Source organism: Aplysia californica, unplaced genomic scaffold, assembly GCF_000002075.1.
Source record: "Aplysia californica isolate F4 #8 unplaced genomic scaffold, AplCal3.0 scaffold00040, whole genome shotgun sequence".
NCBI classification, from domain to species: Eukaryota; Metazoa; Mollusca; class Gastropoda; order Aplysiida; family Aplysiidae; genus Aplysia; species Aplysia californica.
This window is the reverse complement of record NW_004797310.1, coordinates 476,893-501,557: the sequence shown is the minus strand read 5'-3', so window position 1 is coordinate 501,557 and position 24,665 is coordinate 476,893. Positions and strand designations below refer to the sequence as shown.

At 37.3% G+C, this 24,665-nt stretch overlaps 1 protein-coding gene across 2 annotated transcripts in view; it reads right to left on the bottom strand.

The window, feature by feature from the left end:
- Positions 1–18,391: 18,391 nt before the first annotated feature.
- Positions 18,392–24,665, bottom strand: part of LOC101857169 — an 8,750-nt gene continuing 2,476 nt past the window's right edge. For both annotated transcript variants that reach the window (XM_005092043.3, XM_005092042.3), the window contains exons 2-3: positions 19,933–20,190; positions 18,392–18,764 (exon numbers count right to left, since the gene is read on the bottom strand). In XM_005092043.3, the coding sequence (XP_005092100.1) occupies positions 18,414–18,764; positions 19,933–20,145 (564 nt within the window). In that variant the 5' untranslated portion in view covers positions 20,146–20,190 and the 3' untranslated portion in view covers positions 18,392–18,413. The remainder of the gene's footprint in view (positions 18,765–19,932; positions 20,191–24,665) is intronic.

Here is a 24,665-nt window from a genome sequence, read left to right as displayed (position 1 = left end):
TTGGGGTACTTGACACAATACCAGAGAATAGAAACTTGGAAACAAATTTTAGAAATTTGATTAGATAGGCCAAAGATATCTGCAAAGCGCGCTTTTGTGCAGGCCTTTTGTGGAAAAGACATCAGTAATAACACCTTGTTATTGAACAATAATGCTCATGTTTCATTGGAAAGGTGATTATATAAATAGCTATATTTTAGCTTATATTTTAGCTATCCTTTCAAGATTGGTAGATTTTGTTGTTGTTGTTAGCGATCCAGTAGCATCTGAGCGTTAACTCTTCTGCATGATGCCATTCGGTAATAGTTGCATGTTTGTTCTAATTGTTGTCTTGAGGAGTAGAGGCAATTAGATGTGTGGGGTTGCTTGGGAAGAAGACATCCCCTTAAATCAGTTAGTTTTCTACAGAAGAACAGATGATGTTCCACTGTCTCTGAGGGGTAGTTACATAGTGGGCAGACAGCAGACTGCTTTACTCCAATTCAGTTGAGATGTTGGTTGAGGGGTACATGTTGTGTTCTAAGTTGGAAGATTATGGATTGATCTCCCCTCCTCAACTCATTGATTGGATCTTTGACCAGTGGTTTATTCATGTGGCCATACATCCTCCTTCCTGTCGTACCTGTGGCCCAATCATTCATCCACTCTTCCTTGAGGTTTGACTTGATCATTTGGCAGCAGGTGGTGTAATTCGTAGGAATTTCAGGCTGAGGGAGGCTAGCTCCTTTCTTTGCCAGAGCATCAGCTCTTTCATTTCCCGGTATCCCAGTGTGGGCAGGAATCCATTGTAGGACTACTAGATTTTCAGTATCAGGATTGGTAGATTTTCAGTATCACTGCATCCTGCACTCCCTCAGTTCTTGCAAAGTTCACACTGAGAAGATGTAGTTGAGCCAATTCAGTTATTACTCTACTTTGAGCAATAATATATTTTTTTTCATGATTATAATGTCAATCATAACATCCAGACTGATTCATGATCGTCAATATTCTGGTTCCAGACCCTAGCACAGGCTAAGAACAGACTGAAAGACCAAAGTCGCACAAGACTCCAGTGCAACACTGACATGTTGTTGAGTGGATATATTTTTTTTTTAAATGGAGCGCCTTGGAAAATGAATGCCCCCAACCCACACCCTGGAAAATTGAGAAGCCAGTTTGGCAGTCGCCCTGAAATAAAGATCCCCCACGAGTTTGTTTTTGTCTCCTTTTTAGTAAGTCTTGACCTTCTTGTACACTGCAATTTGAATATTCGTCTTTGACTTCAGATGAAAATTACAGAATGTGCAGGCTTATTAGAAAGGTAACAAGTGGATGGATCGTGCTGCAGATAGATCTGACCCTTTGCCTTGTTTTCTGTGTTATTCCAGTGTCTTGTTTTTTTCATGGCTTGTGTTTGATAAGAGTGAGTTAACAAGCAAACCCGTCCTAGGCTTCTCTTCACTTTCTAATGAAGAGCCAAGAATTCCACCCCATTTGACCGTACCTTTTCTTCCCTTTTACGTATAGTAAAGATTTTTTAACTTCTTTTTGTTTGGGGGGGTGGGGGGGGGTACAGATTTTGTAGATGACTCACTACTTTACCCTAACGCTTAGCATAAGGTGAATTGCAGCACTGCTTGACCGTTAGTATATCGCCATTGTCAGATGTAAAAGCTTGGCTTAGAAAACTAGTTTTTTTAGTTCACTTTGTGGGTATTAATGCTAAAGATAGCGTGTCAAAAGTGACTCTTGTTTCCCATCTTTTCCCCTCAAACTTTTCAAACCCCATTTTTGTTTGATTGATAGTAATAGTCAAAATTGTCCAAGATGGCCAATTGTTCATGATGGCTCGTTGTCTTAGACAGATGGATGTCTTGGACAGTGTCATAATATATCATTTATTAACCACAAGGGGGACGTGGAAAGTGGTCGTTCGGACAGGTGGCCGTTAAGGGGATCCACTGGTCAGATCAGTAAAAATTTTGAAAAAATATCAGTTTTCGGATTTTGGTGTATCTTAATAGATATCAATATCAAGGACTCATCTTTAGAAGCCTAATTCCTCTATCAAACTTATAAATAGCTGGAAAATGCATTTAAGAGAGGCAGCAATGTAGGAAAATCTTCACCAAAAATTATCTCTCTTTGCAGTTTTCTCAGAATTGTTTATCTGACCAGGTAGCAACACTATATTGAGTAGATCTCAGAAAGTTACTGTCAGAATTGTTTCAAATTTGGACACAATCTTTTATACACATTACTCTATAACTTTACAGGAGCATTTTTGCTGTTTATGGAACACATTTGGAGTTTTAGGCCTGTTTTATTTGACAAAATCTTAAAACATTGGAGACCTGAATGTGGTGCACAGCAAGGACTGTAAGGCTCACAAGTCAGTACAGAACATTCACATTTGGCTCTGTAAGGTTGTTCTACCTACCAACAGTAATCGCCATGCCAAATATTAGGCTTCTATCTTGATGAGTGTTGATGATTGACAAAATATAAAATTGGTTTTAAAAATGCTGAATCAATCCTTTATTTTTGATGGCTCGAGATTATTATGGCAGAAATCTTGAATTTTTTGCTTGGTAACCTTTTTTTGTACTATGTCACCGCCTTTGATGCAGAAAAGCAAGCGTTAGACCAAAAACTATAGCATTTGGGTGTTGACCATAGCTACACCCCGTTAAGGCAAGGTTAACTGTATGTAAGTGAAATTCTGTTTCGTAGAGTTCATGAAAAACTTTAAAAAATCTTTTTTACCCTACTTCTGTCTAAGGAGATTTTGAAATAGAGAGAAGAGACTAATCATCACAACATAACATTAGTGTTATCTCGATGCTTCAGCTTTACTTTTTATGAAAAGCAAGAACAAGTTCAGTTTTGGTACATTAGAACTATCACTCACCCTTTTGCTGATTAATGGAGATCTCCTCTTGGCTTGTGCAACGCCGTTTAATGGGATGATAAAGGCACATCATGCAGAAAATACAAATACAGTGCAGCCTGTCTATAATGACCTTTGATATAACGACATTGTTCATTGTTTCAGGAAGCAACATCCCTAAAACGACATTTTTTTCTAGTCCTAACGATGTCGTTACAGAGAGGCTGCGCTTAACAGTTGCGCACGATAACTTGAACACGGTGAGGATTGACAAATGTGCTCGACACATCCATAGTGTAGAGTAACCGACAAGGAAAATTTTCTAATGTATCAATCAGGGAGTGGCAAACTGTACGAGCTATCGATGATTTTGAGTTGTGTTAGTGTTATCTGTGCTGTATTGTAGTACGTACTTCATCTTTTTTATCCGAGTGGAAAGAAAAGTGCAATAGTGGAATAGTTATGATCATATTTTATTGCTGTGGTTTGTGCGATATATTTCTTTGTAGCCTTGTGAAATGGTCTGTTCTCTGTATATTGTATAGAAAAGTATAAATGTTGGTAGTCTAATGGTGAGGCTACCGGACTCGTAATCGTGTGGCTGCAGGTTCGAGGGTTTGAGTCTCAGGCCCAACGTTGTGTCTTTGGGGAAAGGCTCTCTAAATGAATTGTTCAAATTTCACTCAGGTGGAAATAGGTAGCGGGCCATAGACAGCAAAAGAACTCTTTAATGTTTTAGTCCCTATAAAATGGCTGCTTGTGCTGTATGCTTCCCAGAAAGTTGAGATTGTTTAAGAATTCTATCAGATCTGCTGATGTAATAATACACATAGAGCTTGCTGTTGAGCGGGAATTTGCGCAATCAAATGCTGTCTATTATTGTTATCATTATTATTGTTATTATAGATGTGAGTAACAAAACACAAAGTGGCACATAGAAATAATTGACGATTTGGATAGAACTAGTAGAACTTGTTAAGGCTTTCTCCGACTACCCGTTATATTGTTTTATGCAGGGCATTACTACTTCACAATGCTACCTGAACGCTCATAAGACAAGCACCAACTTATAACTGTGTTGTTTTTAATTTAAGCGTGTTTTCCCTTGTGAAATCTATGACTGTATTGTGTATGATGAAATTATTTATTTTAATGTGTAAAGTAAGAATGTGTACCTTGTGAGCTTGTTTAAAAAAAGCAAGTAAAGGTTTTGAATTACTGACTTGCTATGTCTGTCCTGCATAATAATATGTGTTGCAACATGGTGGAATCAGGAGCTTGTACATTTTGGGGCATATGAAGTTATTGATATCGTTTTGAAGCTTGTTCAATTGTCTTGCTTTTGACCTCCCAAAGTACCCACCTACCTTAAACAGAAATATAGATATTTGCGATTGAAGATCGTGAGGACCACCTGGCGTCTGGGACAAATTTCTCCCTGCGAGATGAATGAAGATTGACGTCTTTGTCAAAATTCAGTGAGAAACTATACACCACAATTTGATGACTTGCAAAGTACGAGAGTCTTTAGAAACTGCAAATTTACATTTTTTGTGCCTTTGATCGTTTTTCAGTAAAATCCACCCAGACATGTATTTTTAATGGACTTAAAAGGTGGTGAGTCGAAAGGGAAAAAAATCAACAATATGGCCCAACAGGTTGGAAAATGTCAATGTCTTCGGTTTCATGATTTTTAACGAGCGCCTGATTTCACCGTGATGTCACACATGTCACAATCATTTTGACATTCATATTGTTATTGATGTATTACATGTTATTTGTGGATTTACTGTCAGACATGAAACATTCTATGCTGACTGGTCAGTCGAGGATCTAATCCAGCAATAAGCTGATCTCTGAAACAAAATGTGGGCAAACTGTTAAAATGTCCTAAAGCCCAGTGAACAAAATTTTTCAAGAGAGAAAAAAGACTTTCATTCTTAAAACGATTTAACAAAATTTTGGGGGTATTTTTTTCTTGCTTTTGTGTGGATTTCACAGGCCGCAGTCGGTGAGGTTCTCATACCACCAGAGATAAGACGAAGAGCTTGGTTTTGGATGGTGTCCATTGAGTTCTTTGTAGTTTTACTGCAAATGTTTTGTAGAACAAGATTATAATCAAAAACAGCTCTGGTATATCCTAAATAGAGGCCTCTCAAGGTGTTCTTGTCTGATCCCCAGTTGGTACTGGCTAGTCGTTTAATGAGATTACGTCTCTTCATAGCCTTCTCCCTGAGGTTGTTGGTGTATTGTTTCAGGTTGAGCTTGCTGTCAAATTGTACTCCAAGATAAACTGGCTTATTCTCCTTTTTCAAGTTGGTACCATCTATTTTGAGAGGGATTTTTGCATTTGCAAGGTTATAGCTTCTCATAAAAACACAGAGTTGACAGTTTTTTCGCAGTTTACTTTCATCTTCCATAAACGGCAATAGATTCCTAGGGAATTTAGATCATCTTGTAGTCTTCGTCTGCTTATTGTTGTCGAGTTTCCAGTGTGCCAAAGGACCAGGTCATCAACAAAAAGGGCTTTTTCTGTTCTGAGAACATCTGAAACGTCATTGAGGAAGACAAGGAATAAGGTACAGCTGATAAAAGATCCCTGTGGGAGTCCTTCCTCCAGTACTGCTTTTGAAGATTGGGTTTCATCCATCTGGATCTGGATGAGTCTATCTGCAAGGAATGATTTAATCCAGGAGTGTATGTTTCCCTTGATTCCCATGTTCTGCAGTTTTAAGAGTAGTCCTTTGCTTTTGTCATCATTTACAATTTAAATTTTGACAAAATATTACTTGAGCACTTGAAAAAAAATATTTCATTTTGGGTTTAGTACATTTGAACAGCTGGCCAACAAAAATCTATTTGCTCCTTGCAGGATGGTACTCTCATCCTAAAACAACCCACAGTTGACTTGTGATAGCTGCATTCTAGGACTTTTCAATTTATGAAATACAAAATACTCTTAGAGGAATTATTTGACACAATGATAATGTCTAGAAGAATTGCTCAGATAAATGTGAAAAAAAATTAGGAGTAATTTGATTCAATGATGATATGGAACAATAGATGATTATATTCTTCATATGAGTGAGTGTGAGTTATAGTCCACAGGTTGAGAAGTCCTGGTATCATACATGTTGTACCAAGAGTTTACTCAAACAATCTCATGGTTTGGCTCTGGCTTGGTACAAAGAAGAATGAATTGATAGATCTACCCAGAGCATATATTACATTTATTATTTTTTTTGTCTCAGAAGGCCATTCATCAGGCAACAGGTCAAAATGAGACCATGGTAATTAGGAATAAATCCAAGAAAACAAATTCTTTAAAATCTCGACTCGAAATGTCTCTATAAAAAATTACACTTTCTATTTTAATAAATGCATATATGTATACTACCTAAAGATTTTTATATATGTGAAGACACAGGAAAAATTGATTATATTCTTAATGTAGATGTAGGCTAACTGTAGGTTCTGTTCTTTAGGATTTTTGGAGATAAAAACTGATCTTATCCCTACCCTTCAGGTCACTTTTCAAAATGGTGTACGGCAGAGTTTTACACTAAGAAGTAAATTTCTTTCCTCTTTAGTATTCCTAATGCGATTTGTCTTTCATGAAATTCTAGTTTGTTTCAAAGGTTCTTATTAGACATCATCAGAAGATGCGTGTCGTGATAGTTCAAGACTGAAGTCTCATATGAAGTCTTGCATGACAAAAAGTTTTTAAACATTTTTTTAGAGTTCACCAAGAGCTACCATTTATCTGTATAAAATATGTTGGGACTGTGTTGTGATTTTCCCCTTTCTTCAGGCTGAGAAAATTGTGGGATGTGACATGTGTTGTTTGTGAGTGTGAGTGAGTGTGAGATGAAGAAAAAGAGTTTGAGAAAGCTTGTTGGAGAGAGGGAGAAAATGGAATGGTGGAGACATGTATAACTATGTCCAGTCTGTCACTGAAAAAGGAATGAAAATTCTGTGTTGTTCTTAGTTTTTGTTATCATCCAATTCTGAAAATGACTTTAAAACCTCTCCCTAGTAACTGAAAACTCATTGTCAGTGGTCATGTCTAAGTTGTGTTCCTGAGTGTCTTTTTTGTGTTTTATTTCTGATCTGGAAACAAAGTTTGCCTTTGTATTATTGGCTGATGTTGTGGTGTGGTTAAGTGCTTTTTGTTAGTCTGAGGTTTCGCTAGCTTATCTTGTCCTTTATGCCTGCATGAGTTTATGTGGATGGTGTTTGTTCAAAGTGAACAAGTGTGAGATTCTATTAAATTTATGTGGTTTTCTTGTTATATAGCACATTTTGGCTGCTCAGTGTAAAGCCCCGGTTACACGTAACGATAAATTGTACAAAAACAGGACGATCTAGTGATCATACAATAAATTTTTAGGTGTAACCCCAAAATTGTACAAAATTTGGACTATTGAACAATGGTTTGGAGACTCGGTCGAGAAATCAAGTCCTGCTTGATATTTTCCGTGCGATCTCGTTCAGATTTGAGGGAGACGCGCTGTGACGTAGATTCACTTTGAAATTTGCCGCCGCGCAGAATTAAACTCAGTGCTCAATTTTTTAAAAATAATTACCGTAAGTAAAAACTGATTTCATATTCGGAATCAGCGTCTCAAAATAAGCAAAGTTGCTCTCAGGGAACCTGATTTGGTTCGTTATTATTTATATTTTAGCAATTTTATTGTTTAGTTGATCGTTAATTATGAAGCTGTGCATCAAGGTCACGCAGTGCGTTGCACATCTGCTGTCAAGTCATAGCTTCCGGTTCTACACACAACACTGTAGGCCTACAGTATGGCCACCCTTAAAGACAGTGTCTGCTAGATCTATATCAAAATGTACAGGGTAAAAGGGGGGGGGGGCTTCTGTGATCTAGAGGTAGTGTTCGCCTTTCATTCATTCGATCCAGAGCTCAAAACCTTCACATAGAGAGCAGGCAAATGGCTGTGGTCGCGAAGAGACATGGTGGCTTTATGATGAGGAATCTCCCTCATCGATAGAAAACTGGACGATAGATTGGAATGTGTAAACAGAAAACACAATTCGATAGAACGGGCAGTTCTCTGATACGATGAATCTGATTCTATTCATCGTTGCGTGTAACCGGGACTTAAGACTCCGTTGTACGTCACTTTTCAAAATGGCATATATGGCAGTCTTGCACTAAGCAGTTGATTTGTCTGACACATTATGAGAGCGGCTTCAAGAGTTTTGGCAGTAAAATAAGAATTCATGGAATTATATTTTCTTAGGTTTCCATTTACAAGCAGCTAAAACAAATTCTTTAAGTGTTTGATAAAGGTATCAATCTTAATTTTTTTGTCGAGCTAGTTGTAAGAATAGATTTTTCAGAGCTAACCACTTTGTGACCAACTCCACTAATAAAAAGTCAATAATCTCTTCTGCTTTAGGTTTGAAACGAGTTCCAAGTTACATTCAAGATTTCATTGGCAATTTGTTCTAATGTACTAGGCCTAGGAAGCAAAATTTTTCAAGAAAGAGAAAAAAGGTGTTTCATTCTTTTTACAATTGGACCTACTTTTTAAAAAAATTTCTTGCATTTTTCAACATTTACTCTATTTAAATATCAAGAAAATAGGTCTTGAGGATATGCAACGATATCATTGATTAAGGAATTGCAATATTTTTTTAAATTAAATTTTTGGGCGGCATAGTACTTCTGAACAGCTGGCCGATGATATTTTGATGATGCGAATTCCCAAGTAAGCTTTCTGTTTGGAATGGTGTGTCTTTTCAGATTAAAAGTAAAAAGGCACTATCTCTGACAAACATGCATTTTCCAACTGCTGTGGAGTCCTCTTAGTAAACTAAACACAGTTAATGCAGTGACTGCAGTAACAGCTGTTAACGAAAATAAAATAAAAATCTCAATATTGTTTACTTCTCTTTAACTTTAAGCAATCTCTTTAAACTGAAAACCTAGCTAAACTGAAGAAAATCTTGTTGGGCTGCAGGTTTCGGTATAAGCAGACTCCTCTGTATATTCGCAGAATGCAATGAATTCATTGATCTCACGCTTGTTATAATTGTTTGTTCTTTGCTATTGCTAGAAAGCAGAGTAACTCCCATTTAATTCTGCTTATTAGTAGGGTAAAGTTGGGCATTACTTAGGCATGTACTTCTTGAAGCAATGGTGAAGTTCTGTCTTTGTTACAAGGAAATAAAGTGATACTTTGTACAACAAACGTCTCTTGTCATTTGATAGTTTGTTCCTTGTAATAATAATATGTGAAATGAGCAAATTCCTTTTTTGATATAGATAGCCCCACTTACTCTCAGGGTAGTGGTTGGCGGGTGCTCTGGTGTGGTTAGGCGCTCCATTAACTCAGATGGTATCATGCTGGACTACGGAATAGGTTGCCCTGACTGGGATCCCAGACTGAGTGTTCTTGAAATCTCAACCGTGGATCGGTCCTATTAGAGAAAGATGCTTCATTCGTAGATCTAGCCTCTTTAATAACCTAAGAGTGCTGATGGGAGCATTTAACCCATACACTTTTACTTGGCTGGTATGGTTTGCTCCTCCTTTTTTTTATCAAACATCATCCAAAAATCTCTCCTCCTTTTCTTTGTACAGATAATTTTATAGTAACAACTCTAATCTTCGGCACTTTTGTGACCTATTTATACTGCAAGCGCTGTAAAACTCTTACTAAATCTGAACAAAAAAAACCCTCCCAGGGTTAGACTGTGGTCTCTTCAATCCTGTTGCAAATGATTCTTCAAACATAATAATATATTATTTGTTGCTATAGTCAATTTTCTCTCTCGAGCAGCAACTTCTGTTGTTCAGGAGACCAGATGTTGGACTCAAAGGATCTCTTTCTTAGTCATTTATACTGACTAGCCAACTAGTAGTAGGGATTGACACATATTTACTGCCTGAAATATGGTAGAGAACAAGAAAATGTATTGAACCTGGCAGTGTCAAATGTCGGTGTGAAGATCACCCTCACGATGGAATGGGTAACAAAATGCTAATGAACATTTTAATGAGATGCAGCAGTGAGTCACAGTATGGTGGGAGAGTGTCATCTTGCACGCATGACAACAGAACAGATCTGTGCATTCACAAGAGTGAGTAATAGAATTTACAAAATGTTTCATATAGAATCTAATGCATAGAAACATTTCATCTCAAAGCTGTGTGAAAAATGTACTTTATAGAAGTGGGTTTGATACAATGAGAAGGAAATGTTCACAGTACTGTACATGTTTTCCACCTCTCTGAAAAGCCATGGTAGTTGATTGGGAACATATATATATGCACAAGAACTTTGGAAAGAAGAAAACCCTCACAAAACCTATGAATACCCCCTGAACACCTCCAAAACAAACACATACTCAAAAAAAAAGTTTGCAGGGATAGAAAAAACAAACAAACAATTTTTATACACTCAAAGCAGTTTTATTGAAATTGGAAATAAAATGTACAAGGAAAAATATATTATTACATTCAGATGCAACATTATACTGAAATCTACCATGCGCTACTTTTCAGATCACACAACTCATGCACTAACAAAAGCTCATCTTACACTTTTCGTTCTGTAACTTTTATACTTCATTTATTGCCAAGGCATAAATATTCAAAGAAGAAAAAATGCAGCTCCTCTCTGCTATCAGGAAAAGTGATAAGGAAAAGCACATACATATTATATTCAAACATAGAGTTAAAATAGCATCTTAAAACTACTTCTGTCAAGATTTGAGACATGACAAAAAAGGACTTATTAAAAACAGCTTTGGTAATGTAAAAGAACAGGCTCGTTCACAACCAAATTCGAACTACAAAAACACCAATAGTAAACATATATTATTGTCTATTTGGTGAATAAGGCTCTAAACAGTATTTTCAAAATAAAACAGAAATAAGACAGAAATGAGACGGTAATACATCTAGATCTATTCAAGGGCTGTTGAAATCTGATACAAATATTTTTCTGTTGAAAAGTTTAAAAATCAAGAGAAAACACAAGAACAATCCTCTAAATCTTGGCCATAGAAGAGTATTCTTTTAAACTGAGGAGGAAATATATGTAGAACTGCCTTGACTTATACTGCTACTCTACTGCTCGATGGAAATAAATAAGACAAACACTTTATACATATATATATATATTTATTTCTTCCACTCTGTTTGCATGAGTAGTCTCTTATTGTTTCAGTTTTGTTTTTCATTACACAACAATAACTGAAAACAATAACAAAATACTTCAATGTGTAACTTCTAGAAAGATTTTGACTAGGCCCAGATATGAAAAAGAAAGAATATACAATAAAAGTATCAAATCTTTAGTCAAGGACTTCCAATCTCCAGAGAAAGATTGCAGAAAAAAATTTAATAACTTCAAACTCTTTTAACAAACACCATTATCCTTACTTTAACATCTATTGCATAATTCCATTGCACAATAAAGTAAAATACACTTTTAGTAGCATTTGGAATTTTCAATATCCGAACGACTTTCAGACAAGAATTTCATCCATCACCTCAAAATCTGAAAGTTCACACGTACAAATGATTAAGACATTTAACCAGAAAGACAACCCATCGACGGTCTCACAAGAAGCATTCAACATCAAGAAATGCACCTATGAAAGGAACAATGAAAAACCAAGGAAGAGACAGACAGGAAGAAAGCAAGAAGTCTTGCCTCTTCTAGCCTCAACAGAAATCTTCAAATCCACTGCGGAGTGTAAGACTCCAGTAGGTCTATATATATGTATGCCATTTTGAAAAGTGACGTATTACGGAGTCTTACACTGAGCAATCTAAATGTTCGCATTTGAAATTAAAGAATTATGAAATTCTGTTTAAATCTATTTTTTTTAAAGACTCCTTCCGGCGATTTTTTTCTTGAGGTTAAAATGTTTATCGTACGCAAAGAAGAAATGTGTGTGAGTGTGAGCCTGAAGAAAGATCCCAGTTATTGGAAAATTTTTGCATTTTGAGTTAAGGCCATAATCTTTCAGGAAATTCATTGCTAAAGATGTGTTTGGATTTTTAAAAATATCTTGAACAGTTTTAAAGATATGCTAAATTTTGTAAGACAAGGTGTTAATCCAAAGTTTATGAAGAACAACTTCAAAATTTTCTGATTTCATTTACAAATGGCACTTGGTATCTACAGGCTTAGACTACATAAAAAAGACATATTTTCATGGCAAAATCAATGCTGAACATGCTGACTTCCGAAACATTTCAATCTTTTGATTGGTTTAAGCAATGTGGCACATTTTGAGACAAAGAGCAATATTAAAACAAAGTTTGCACAAAATGTTACACTATAGATTTGAGTACACAACTTGTACACTACTGTTTGCTGATTTTACGGTCAAAGAGAACATACTAACGCCATGTTTATAAACAAAATATGTGCCTCTCGGATTACTCCAAATGTTTCTAAGCTAATTGTAATTTAATAAGAATTCAATGCCATTTGCACTATGATAAACACATGGGGTTCACAAGCAAAAAATCAATGGTAGCTAGATGATTAGATGTATTCATGGCCACAATGATTTACTGTGAAGGGGGAGATCAGGCTGAAAATTTTGGTAAACAACATCATAGTTAGTTTTCTGAGGCTACATAGTGCCGATATGAAACCAAAATAACAGATGCATCTTACATCTTACCTGATTTCCGGGACATTTTTATCACTCAGTAAAGCGTAAAAAGTGTGTGTGTGGGGGGGGGGGGGAATATTTGAAATATAAACACACCATTCGGAGAGAAAAAAATCCTTTTAATATTTTATTTAGGAATGGCTAGGCATACTTTTTCTGCTCAGGAAAGGAACTACAAATTTCAACCTCATAACACTTTTCATGCCTTTTCACCTCCTAGCCAGATCTAAAAAAAACAACCTCTTCCAACAACCAAGACCTTTCTCTAGGCACACTCGCAAATTTGTATTAAGAGGGGAATAACATTTCTTTGATATACTGACTTCTTTGATATGGGATGCTTCATGGCACAAAATAGATAACTGAGGCCACAAGAGTCATTATACATTGCGCAGCAATGAAGTGGTATTATCACCTAGCCGTAACAGTTTGAGACCTAGACATTAGCAGTCGTAAGATGGCTTTCAAAAACTTTCTTGCTCATACATTCTTACAAATTGACAATTCCACGCTTTGACATTGATACATTACATCGATAGGCTGCAATACTAAAGAACCATGAATCTATGGTTGAGGAAGAGCATAAACTATACCATGTATATTATCATATTAATATACAACAAAGATGAAGTAATTATTTTTTTACAGTCTTGCTTCCCTCTGTGGGAGGAGCACACAGCTACAAATGATTGTAAAATCAGAGATGACACTTTTAGTGAAAAAGGTGGTGCCTTTCAGATTCAACATGAATGGGCTCCTACTTTATACGAGAAATGCATGCCCACACACGTATACACACACCTATATAATTTATTTTTTTTTGATTGGGTATATCAAGAACAAAGGCAGGTCAAATGGATTATTGCACAAGAAATAGTAGTCCTACCCTTTATAAACAGATGTGGTCATAAGAAAAAAAATTATTGAAGAAAATAACATTTCAAAATGTGATATTTGGTATGTCAAAAAGCTATACCATGCTAATAAACATGCCTTTAAATTCGTAAATGATGAAGGTGTAAAAAAGCATGCATAGGGCCTACTGACACACCAACATGGGTAATGTATCTTAACTCTTTATCTCCGAGGGGGGTAAACCCACTATGGCGGGGCCCTTTTTTGGTACTAAATCTAAAAATGGCGAAAACATCACTAAACTGGTTTTAAATGGCGAAGTCCTTGTAAAGGAATATGCCCGAGCCGCTGTCAGCGGCACACCAGCACAGTGGTTCCGACCATGAGCCACTGGGAGGGGCTTGACGGAGATAAAGAGTTAAAAGACTGTGGGGAAAAAAAAAGAAACCTTTTCTCCTTTCAAAAAGTAACTTGCATTCATTAATGCAAACACACTTAAACATTCACTATCATTCAGGCACACATTTCACTTTCATCAATGCACTTATTTTGATACACAGTATTTTCATTCTCTTTGGCTTTAAATATGAATCATACTTAAACACAAAGGTCTATGATGCTTACTGGTACTTATAACAAGAACAGCACCATCTTTCCCTCAATGCCCTGTAAATTAGCTAAATTTCTGGAGGTTTCAACCCTTTTCTCAAAGATTAGTTCAATGACACCAAAATGGATAAATCATTGCAGTCCAGGGTTATACGTTTTTCAATAGAATTCTTGATCAACGGAAATCAGTCATATATTTAAAAAAACAATCAAGAGATTCCAGAAGAGTATTTACAAAAATACAACCTATCCTATTTGTATTAGCTGCGCTGTAGAAAGACAGACCAAAATAAAAGTCAAGCCAAGAAACTTCTTTTCTGTCATGAGTCTTTTGATAGTCATCCACTGTAGCATAAAAGTTTCCTCTACAATAAAGATCACAAAAGAAAACTTTCACTACACATTCCAATTAAAATTGTAATATGGCAGAACAGCCTTGATAGTTAAACTGTGGACTCACAAAAGAGAGAAACATTTGACTGTTATGGATCTTTTAAAAATCTATATCTGCGTTCCCTTCTACAAGCAGCGGGAAAATCCCTCATTTTAAATTACATACTCTCTTATGTAACGAAATTCATCTGTACAAGTAGCCAAAATACTTCTCCATAAATACAATGATTGTTCTCATAAAATGAGCAGAAAAAATGCTGAACTTATGTGAAAACTCACATTTTTTCTTACTGATAATACTTCTACATCAAGAGAGGCCACAGGCTCAGCTAAAAGCATCATTGATAAAGCAGAAATGTCGACCAAACCACCCACTTGATGACAACGAATATCTTCCCTCAAACGTTTTCGGCAGTAATATGGAAAACAAAGAGAAAGGCCACGGTAAACAGGGGCTTATCCTGAACAGGGAAAGAGAACAAAAACTATTACTCAAAACTTATTTTAAAACGGGTACGATGGAATGCTCCCAGAACAAGATAAAGACTCGGTCTAATGACCAAGTCTAAATATTCAAAACAAAAACCAAATCTCTAAAGGTTTATAAAAAAGGAAATTCTAAGATTAAAAACAAAACATTTTGAATATTATGAAATCTGATAACACTACGACACATTAAAATAACCTGGAACTTTTTACAAGAGGGGACCAGAAAGTAATGGAAGTTGCCATCTAGCGGCTAAGATGTTGACTTCAGTCATACAGTAGAACACATTAATTATGGATGTATAACATGTCTACTCTCAAACCAACCATTGAAGTTTCATGTGACGTCACATTTGATTATTTTATGAGGTCACAAACAAAGGAAAGTTTGTGTTCTCGAGAAAACAAGACATGAGTTCACAAAAGAAAGCATCTGTATCTACATCTTCATGCCCTGTAAACTTGGTAAATCGCAGAAACTGATTCATAAAAATTTGCAGAACGTTTGTAGAGCATCTGCAAGTTCATATAACACAGTTTATCTTTGAGTAAGAGAAGTTCGTGAAGGGAGAAACAGTTTATGACAACCCCATTTCTGGCCGTGAAAACTCCTCTGTGAATGAGAAAAATGTTGATATTATCTGGCGTGATATAAAAAAAGTGTGAGCCCATTGGAAACCCCATTTATCAAATGTGAAAGAAACAGGAGAGAAGGGGCTATGCACCATAGAATTGCTTAGAATGTTTGAATCCCAAGAACTATAGATTCCCTTTTGTGGAATTCCATCAAAATGGTTAAGTTGCACGAGAACATTGTCTTTTTCCTTTTCAGTGCTCTTCTTTCAGTTGATATCATGTTACATAATACTATTACGACTTCATCTTCCTATGTGCAAAAGGTACTGCCCCAGTATAAAAACTGCTATTGTGACAAGCTGAGACCAAAGATCAAAATCTCTTACACAACGCTCCTCCACTTGAAATGCAGATGTCCACAAGCAAGAGCTACAACTCTGTGCATACTAGAGCAAGACCTACAACTCTGTGCATACTAGAGCAAGGGATCCAAGTTAAGCTTCATCTAGTCAAGATGGAGCTTAAAGTCTACAATCCTGACCCCACTTCCTTTGACTTCTAGTTGTTTCCTACTCTGAAAGATTAGCTTGCTGGACACAAGTTTGAATGCATTTAGGACTGAGAAAGAGCAGTCAATTAAGAACTGCACAGTTTACTGAAAGCTGACTACCGCTGTTCCTTCCACAAGAGGATGTAGATGCTAGGATCCGCATAAAAAGTCATGGGATGGGGAATGGGTTTCGAGCGACTGTGAAAATTTCAGGTCCACAGCATTAAATTTTTTTTAGATGTTACACAACTTCCTTTTACTGTTTGATCCATCCCATTATGTGCTTTGATTTTCAGAGGATCTTTCTTGCTCACAGCTTTAGAAATTTACGTTAAAAACTGTCCACTTTCACTGAGGCAGTAAACACTGAAAACCATCAACTGCTTTATTCAATATGATTTTTTTTAAAATCAAGAACTCAGAACAATTGCCGAAAAAAGCTTGAAAGAGAAGGCAGGATGGAACTACAGTCGTGAAAGAACAAGACAATGAAGCTGCTAAAGCTATGCTAAAATCAAACAGCATTGAAAAAAAAGAAAACTTCATACCTAATCATGTTCAAAAATAAGACTGGGCTAAAAAGAAAAGACAGAGAGGTATGGAGATGAGACAGAATGAATATTTTGGCATAGCTGAAAAGTTATCTCAAAAGCAATGGTGTCTGAACCATCAAACTGAAACATATTGATAGTACATTAAGCTATCTGTTTTTTGGGTCTAACATTTGTCATTGACCGGTGTTCAGATTTAATGAAATACATTGAAAAAGTCAGGGGAAATACAAGAGGCAACAGACCTGTGGTAAACAACAGTACTTTTAAAAGAATATAAGCAATTTTTGCAAAGCACTAATTTTACACAACAATTCACATCATAACTTGCAATGTTTTGAGATCGATATTAAACGAAGCATTCCAAACAAGTGACTTCCAATCGAGAAAGAGATCAAGAGGTCTTGGGTCTCACTTCAGTTGGAAGTCTTTTTTTTTTTAACCCAACAACATAAGTTTTAAAATTAGAAAGTCAACACCAAACAGAGGGCCTCTGTATGAACTCTAGTGATGAGTGTCATATCTCACAAGGTATTACAGACTAAAAAGGAACTTGCACCGAAGTGCATTTGATGTATATTAGATCTACACACTGTCAAGTTAATATTGACACTGACATAGTCCTGCTATCTTAAACAACATTTTAGAGTGCCTATTATATGTCCAAGAACCACATGACTGTTTGCTGTTAGCATGGCAGGCTCAGTACAAACACAAGAAATACTGTAAATACTTGGTCAGCATAAAATGTTTATCAGCACTGACAGTATTTATACCACAGGAAAAATAGTTTGCAAAGTATGCAAGGGGAGCCTTGAAAGAGCTCACTCGTTTTTGCCATATGAGCGAGCTTCATGCTGGTCTAATTTCTCTCATTTCTTATTTGGCATATGACGGAACAAGTTGGAATACTCCTCTGAAGGCAAGTCTGAGCCTGCATTTCGAATATCAATGACATATCTAAAACATTTACATTTGATTACAAATATCCATAATTTCGTAGTTGATGAGCCTCTGGCGAAAACTCAGACACCAAAATGCTGATCATACAAGCTTTTGAGGAACTTGATCTAGATTGCATAGATTTGATTGTTTTGATTAACTCAAGTCGAAAGTTCTACACCTAGAGTGTCTTTATGCACTGTTTTACAGGCTATTGAGATTTCAATCATGTACACAAAGTATGTTCTTGTTCTAACACACTACGCTGTTACATTGTTCATGCAGCACATTCATAAGTACAAGGGTTTACAGAAGTGGCAACGTAAAAGATTATTGCAAATTCAGTAACTAATTTTACAACAAGCTCTTCACAATCTTCACAACTTGAGAATAAAAGCATTGATTCTTCTTCTTTTGTCAAGTACTATTTCAAAAGTACTATACAGAATTATTCACTGGTTCTCCCATGTTGACAGAAGTTAAAATTTATGCTGTTACAAATGTATGTGATAGACCACTTGGTGGATGAAAATGGCACAGATAGATAAAGAGTTCAATCAAGGGCCAGTATCAAATTTGCAAAAATACATTTTAAAAACTTTTTAAAAAGATATTAAAGTTAGGCAGTGCTTTTCGTCAATGTCAAGTAAATGTAATATTGTTCTTCCATCCCCAACACCCATTAGACTGTCTAAACATGATTCATGTTTTGTTGGCCACTATTTATTTAAGTTCAACCCGCATAAATAGCTTCAGCATCTAAAGAGTAGAGTCTGTATGGAACTGTCATGACAAAAGAATACATTTAATACATTTGTGCATGATACTAGAACCTCTACTTTCTGATCTAAAACTAAAGCGTAATTCTTCAACTAGTAAAGGAGTTTTTTGCTAACAATTTTCTCAGATGTTCCTACAAATTCAAAACAGCCCAGGTGAACAAAATGTTGCCCACCAACAGCCCAACATGCAACAGATCAACTCGGTAAACCATGCCTAGCTTTCCCTCTGAGCCAATCATCAGCCCGGAAACAATGTAGACCGCAGCAGCCAAAACACCGTAGATATTCCATGTGCGTAGTGACACAATGATGATGGTGAGCATGCCAAATCCACTGCATGCCTCCACTATCAGTTTGCGCATGCCGGGAGCCAGGAGGCGATTGCCCAGAAGAACACCCATCATAAACATGATGTTGAGGTTCATCATAATTGGCAACTCCTTGTGACAGAAGCCTACAGCAAGGAGTGGGACACCAAGTACCTATGCGGGGAAAGAGAAGAGATAAAGGTAAAAATAAATTAGGCACTGAGGAAAAAATAAGTTAGTTAAATAAAAATTTTGTTGAAAAAAAAATAATCAGATTTTAAATTTTTTCTTTAATTTGTCTAAACAAAATATGATATTCAGTTCCTAAATGTTTTATTCTCTTGACAGTGACAGCTTTTCTACAGTGGTGTCTGCCACAGAAACCCTTGTTTATTGTTTTGCTGCTGAGTTTTCAAAGGAGGAAGGGGAGGAGGCTGTAAAATTCAAAGATAACAATAACCCTACAACACCGCCCTCTCTCGCTTTCCCTGCACACACACACACAAACACACTCATGGGTCCTAATCACAAGATACAGAGATGTTCTAAGTTGATATGTCAGAAAGTGAGAACATAGGCAGTGTTTGGTTTGAGCATTAGCGGTAATGTTATGCAGTGGCCAAGACTTTTCCCCTTAGACTCTTGAAGGAAGGTGATTCTTGGTGAACTAAGCTCCTCTACTCAGTGTTGTGCACTTTTGAAGCGGTTGTTTTGAAGAGACAAGCAAAAGAGGAAGGATGCACACACACTGAAATTATAGGCCAGAGTCTGAGTTCGCAGTTTTAGAATCTAAAAAAAAAAAATTCACCTGAGAAGCAAAGCAATAAAGGTTGCTGTTGAAGGTAAAAGGTTGCTATTTAAAGGGTTTATTACAAAGGAAAAATTCTGTTACAAGTTACACAAGTTTAATTGCTGTTAGGTGGAAGTTGTTCTCATCTGGGTTGCTGTACAGTGGATATCCCTGTATTAGCATAATGAAGGAAACCTGTCAGCATTTATCAATACACAATGTACTGATGTGCTTCAATAATGACGAAAAATCACATACGCCTAGATTCTAAATTAACACTTTTCCCATTATTCACTATTATCAAAAATAAAATACAGAGACAAGAAATCTCATTTGAAAGCTTCAAACTTGCTTGATTATGTATAGCTTCCACATACAGTCAAACTTTGACACCCCCCAACCCCCCACCCCCCCCTCTGTGTAGATTGACCGAATCTTCAATATAAAATTTACCTTTTCAAACACCATAACAAAGCAATTAAACTTATGAAGTATGATTTTAGAAACCAGAGACAAAAAGAATTTGATGTATTTTTCAAAGCTATGACTCACCCTTGCCAACCAAGCGGCCATCATATGGTAGTCGTAGATTTGACCTTCTTGCCGGGCTTGAGCAAAGCGGGCGACACCCAGAGCAGCGGCCACACCTTGGATACCCAAACCAACACAGGCAAAAAAGTTTATCCAGAACACATTGTAGATAAAGTACAGCACAGACCAGGTGAGGAAGGCATCAGAGACTGAGGTTGTAAGCTGACGGGCCATTCTTATAATGTTACTTGAAAGGAACAAGGTGTACCTGAATCAGATCTGGGGAAACAAAAATATAGCAGTTTTATAATTATTCTGCAATGTTATAAAACCTGTTTAAAGGCCTTTGATTATTCCAAATTCCATTCACAAAAGCAAATAATAAATTCCTCTAGTGTCTGGGAGGTGAAACAAAAGAGCAGCAGGAAGAAAATGTCGGTGCTGGTTTAGTTGAAGGTCTACCACAGTGGTCTACTCTAAGTACCACCTATGGCTGGCCCTCTGAAGCCCCCTCGTCCTAAGTTCTCCTGTCTAAGACGGAAAATGTCGAAGAAGGAATTTTTTTTACTCCCTTGCAATTCTGTCTTTGATAGCTTTAACTGTAATTTGAAACGAATATAAAGTCAATATAAAACACACAAAATCTAATTGAACACCTTGGCCAAAACGACACACAGCCTCATTTCCATTTACCTCCTTCCCTTGTCACTTTTATCTCCTCTAATTAAATACACATTTGATTTCCGTCCAGTTCTCTACATCCATGTCTGTAAAAAGTGATGGAGTTAAAATAGGAAATGAAGATACTTCCTTCCTTCTTGAGAATTCGAAGCATGAAGGCGTATTTCTCCAGTGGCAGTACATTACATCACCGACAACTTTTGGGGTCTAAAATACAGTCCTTTTCCAAATCAAGATAGTTAATCAAACCCCTCTACAACACATGTTGCTTTTTGTCCATTTAATCTCCCTAACCACTTCCTTGATGTTGCTGATGGTTAATTTTTTAATTTTTTAGCATGATAAACGAGAGATGACCTTGACCTTGTTAGCCTCTTTTTCCTGTCTGCAGATTAATATTCTTTTTTCCAATCTATTGGTTCCGCTTCCATGCACCCTTTGACTATGGTTCTCAAACTGGAAATCGCCTATAATTCTGCTGTCTGTAATTGCCCCCCCCCCCCCCCCCCCCCAAATTGTGTCATCATTTATGTTTCTTTCCATTTTTATCGTTAACACGTTAAGGGCAGAATTAATTATATTAAGTAAAAAAAATTTTAAAAAGAAAGAAAGAATAAATTTTAAAAATACCTCAATTAAATAATAAATAAATAAATGTGTAAGCAAATAAATACATAATGCTAATGATTATCATCATTATCATCATCAGAAGAAGAAAAAAAAGAAAAAGGAGGAGGAGGAGGAGGAAAAGGAGGAGGAGGAAGAAGAAGAAGAAGAAGAAGAAGAAGAAGAAGAAGAAGAAGAAGAAGAAGAAGAAGAAGAAGAAAAAGAAGAAGAAGGAGAAGGAGAAGGAGAAGGAGAAGGAGAAGGAGAAGGAGAAGGAGAAGGAGAAGAAGAAGAAGAAGAAGAAGAAGAAGAAGAAGAAGAAGAAGAAGAAGAAGAACAAACACAGTCATAATAAAAAATATCAAAAACAATAATACTAACAATAGAATTGATTTTTTTCTTTGGACCAAACTCTCTCTCTCTCTCTCAATATGAACAGCCGATGCAAATCCCCATCCCTTCGAAGTGGGACAAATTTTTAAATCGTATCGTGAGTTTGAGAAGAATTTCGGAAGTACTGAGGTACAAAGTAAGTTTTCAGCAAAAAATCCTCGAAATCAGTCACTGCCAAGAACAACACAATCTAGACGAGTCGAAACACTACCCGGCGAGGTTGCAGTACTTCAAGTTCAACCTGTTCTTGATTTGTAAACATTAATATATCATGGAAGCTATGATAGCATGGGCAGAGACACATCAAAGACACTGTGGTAAGTCTTAATTTTACAGTTTTTTGGCAATATATTTAATTTGTAACATCAATTTAGAGGGTTAAAATCATATACAGATCGACATTTTCATTCGATGTTAGAGGCCTACCCTTAACCTTATTAACCCCAAGAGCTCTCTCTGGCTAAGTAGCGAATGATTGCTGGCGACCGCTAGACCTAGAATCTAGGCCTACTCAAGACTACTGTGACATAGATCTAGATCTACCTGTACATTTTTTTTTTTACATGTTCTTGTACTTGTGAAAAAACCTTTCTTTCAGAGATGTGAAAGTAGAGCTCAGACGTAACATAACTACATACACACAACATAGAATGACAGGTTTTTAAAACTGTCCGAGAGTTGAAAATGGCATTTTTCCATTGCTGCTATTCAATTTGTTATAATCGCTTCCCTGACAGTAGGCTACGCAAATCCGGGAACATCAATCCTGACGGAACGATCACCAAGCCTTTGCTCTAATTTTCCACCATTTTTTTTAACAAGTTCGACTGTCAAATGCCAAAACCACAGAACAATTTCACTTTTTAAAACAAAATCTATATTTTGGGAGCCGTTATTTTCATGACCGAGCCCCAAAGAGGGACAAAGGTCGAGAGCGCACAAATAGGTCTACAACTTACTACCGAGGTTTAGATTCTAAATCTACTGTCTGAGAAGCTAGAAAGGCAGGTGCTCTCTCTCTCTCTCTCTTTTCAAAGTTTTCTAAAACGCATGTTGCGGTATTGATAATGATGAGGCCAGTACAGAATTTCGGGACGTAGGCTCTGGTTTTGCAAGGGAAAGTTGAAAGCACTTTCTGCACCCATCCGGAAGTTTTGACACCTTAATCGGAATGGCCCCGGAAAGTCGAAAGTCCTAAGGATAGATGCACGGCAAAAGGAGCAGGTCACAGTACAAGGAAATGCACTAGAAGACGTCAAATCCTTCTGCTATCTTGGGAGTATAATCGACAGAGAGGGAGGAACAGGCGCTGAAATAAAGTCCCGCATTGGAAAGGCACAGGCTGCATTTATTTCTTTGAGTAGGATATGGAGGACCAGGGATATCTCATTACGAACAAAGCTTAGAATTTTCAACTCAAATGTGAAGTCAGTCTTGTTGTATGGATGTGAAACGTAGAACGCATCCCATATGTGCATAAAGAGGATCCAGGTTTCCTTGAACAGGTGTCTGAGGAGGCTGCTGAGGATCAAATGGACAGACAGGATCACCAACGAGGAAGTATTAAGAAGAACCAGACAGAGCCCGGTCAGAGATGAGGTGGGAAGAAGACGTTGGCGATGGATTGGACACACTCTCAGGAAGTCAAGCAGCTGCATAACAAGAAAAGTGTTAGATTGGAACCCACAGGGGAAAAGATCAAGGGGAAGACCTCGTGGAACCAGGAGAAGAGTCACGGAAATGGATGTACAGAAAAGTGGGAAGACGTGGAGTGACATCAAGCGACTAGCCCAGGATAGGGAAAGGTGGAGAGTGTTTGTTCGTGGCCTATATCCTGCCCCAGGGTGAAAAAGGCAATGATGATGATGAATCGGAATGGCAGTAGAACAGGTCCAAATTTGGAAAGTAGATCTAGATCTACAGTAACAAAATTGTATTTTAGCTAGTAGGCCTAGACCTCTGCGGTAAGAGCCGGCATGTCTTTGCGTGAAAACATGAGAGAGAGAGAGAGAGAGAGAGAGAGAGAGAGAGAGAGGACCCAGCTGTTCACTGAGAAAAAAACAAGTCGTGAAAACGCACATCGAATTTTTTACGACAGGTTGTGAAAAGGCGTATGTAAATTTTTTTCCCCACAACATGTTGTGAAAATACCGGCTGCCTAATTTATTTTAAAAAACAAAAACATAATGTCTGTAAAATATCACCTTCGCCCTTCCTCAGAAGCAGCTAGCTGAGCTATTTTTAGCAAGCTGCTCGATACCCGTGTCTAGGACCTAGGCCTATCTAGGCTTATGCGGAGCGGGAGAGAGGAAGGGTTGTGCATCACAAAATCGGCCGCCCCACCCCTCCTCGCAAAGGACTGCGCGCTTGGTGGGAGAGTTGGGGTAGGGCTGCATTGTTTCGTCATCGCATTGTTGATACTGTTGGGATGGATTCTAGATCTAGCCTATGCATCCTATCAAATTGTTTAAGCTGATAATTCTAATGGCTGTGGGGTTACGCGAAACACTACGAGTACGATTGCATTGACCTCACAAGGACAAGGGACGTCACTCTCCGCGAGAGTGACACAGTGAGTAAAATTCAAGACCCAGAGGCGAGCAGTTCAACTCAGGACAACTCAAGAGGTAGGTCTTAGCTTTATTTAAGCGCTACTCCTACATTGGTGACCCCGAAACTTGGAACGGATTTCCAAGATAACATTCAACATGGGCGAGGAAAACAAAGCGGTGTTTGCAGTTTCATTAAAGCTGCCAACATTCTGGACTACAAACCCCGAAGCTTGGTTTGCTCAAGCGGAGGCACAATTTGCCATCCGCTGTGTTACAGTGGACGACACGAAACATTACCACGTGGTGGCTAGCCTTGACAGTCAAACAGCAACACGTGCTCTATCTGTGCTTGTTTCAACACCGCAGGAACGCAAGTATGAGACTATTAAGACCTTCCTTTTATCTGCTTTTGGCAAATCTGAATCTGAAAGAGCCCACCTCCTTCTTAACATTCAGGGACTTGGTGACCGCAAACCATCGGAGCTAATGGACTCTATGCTAGCTCTTCTTGGGCCCCATAGC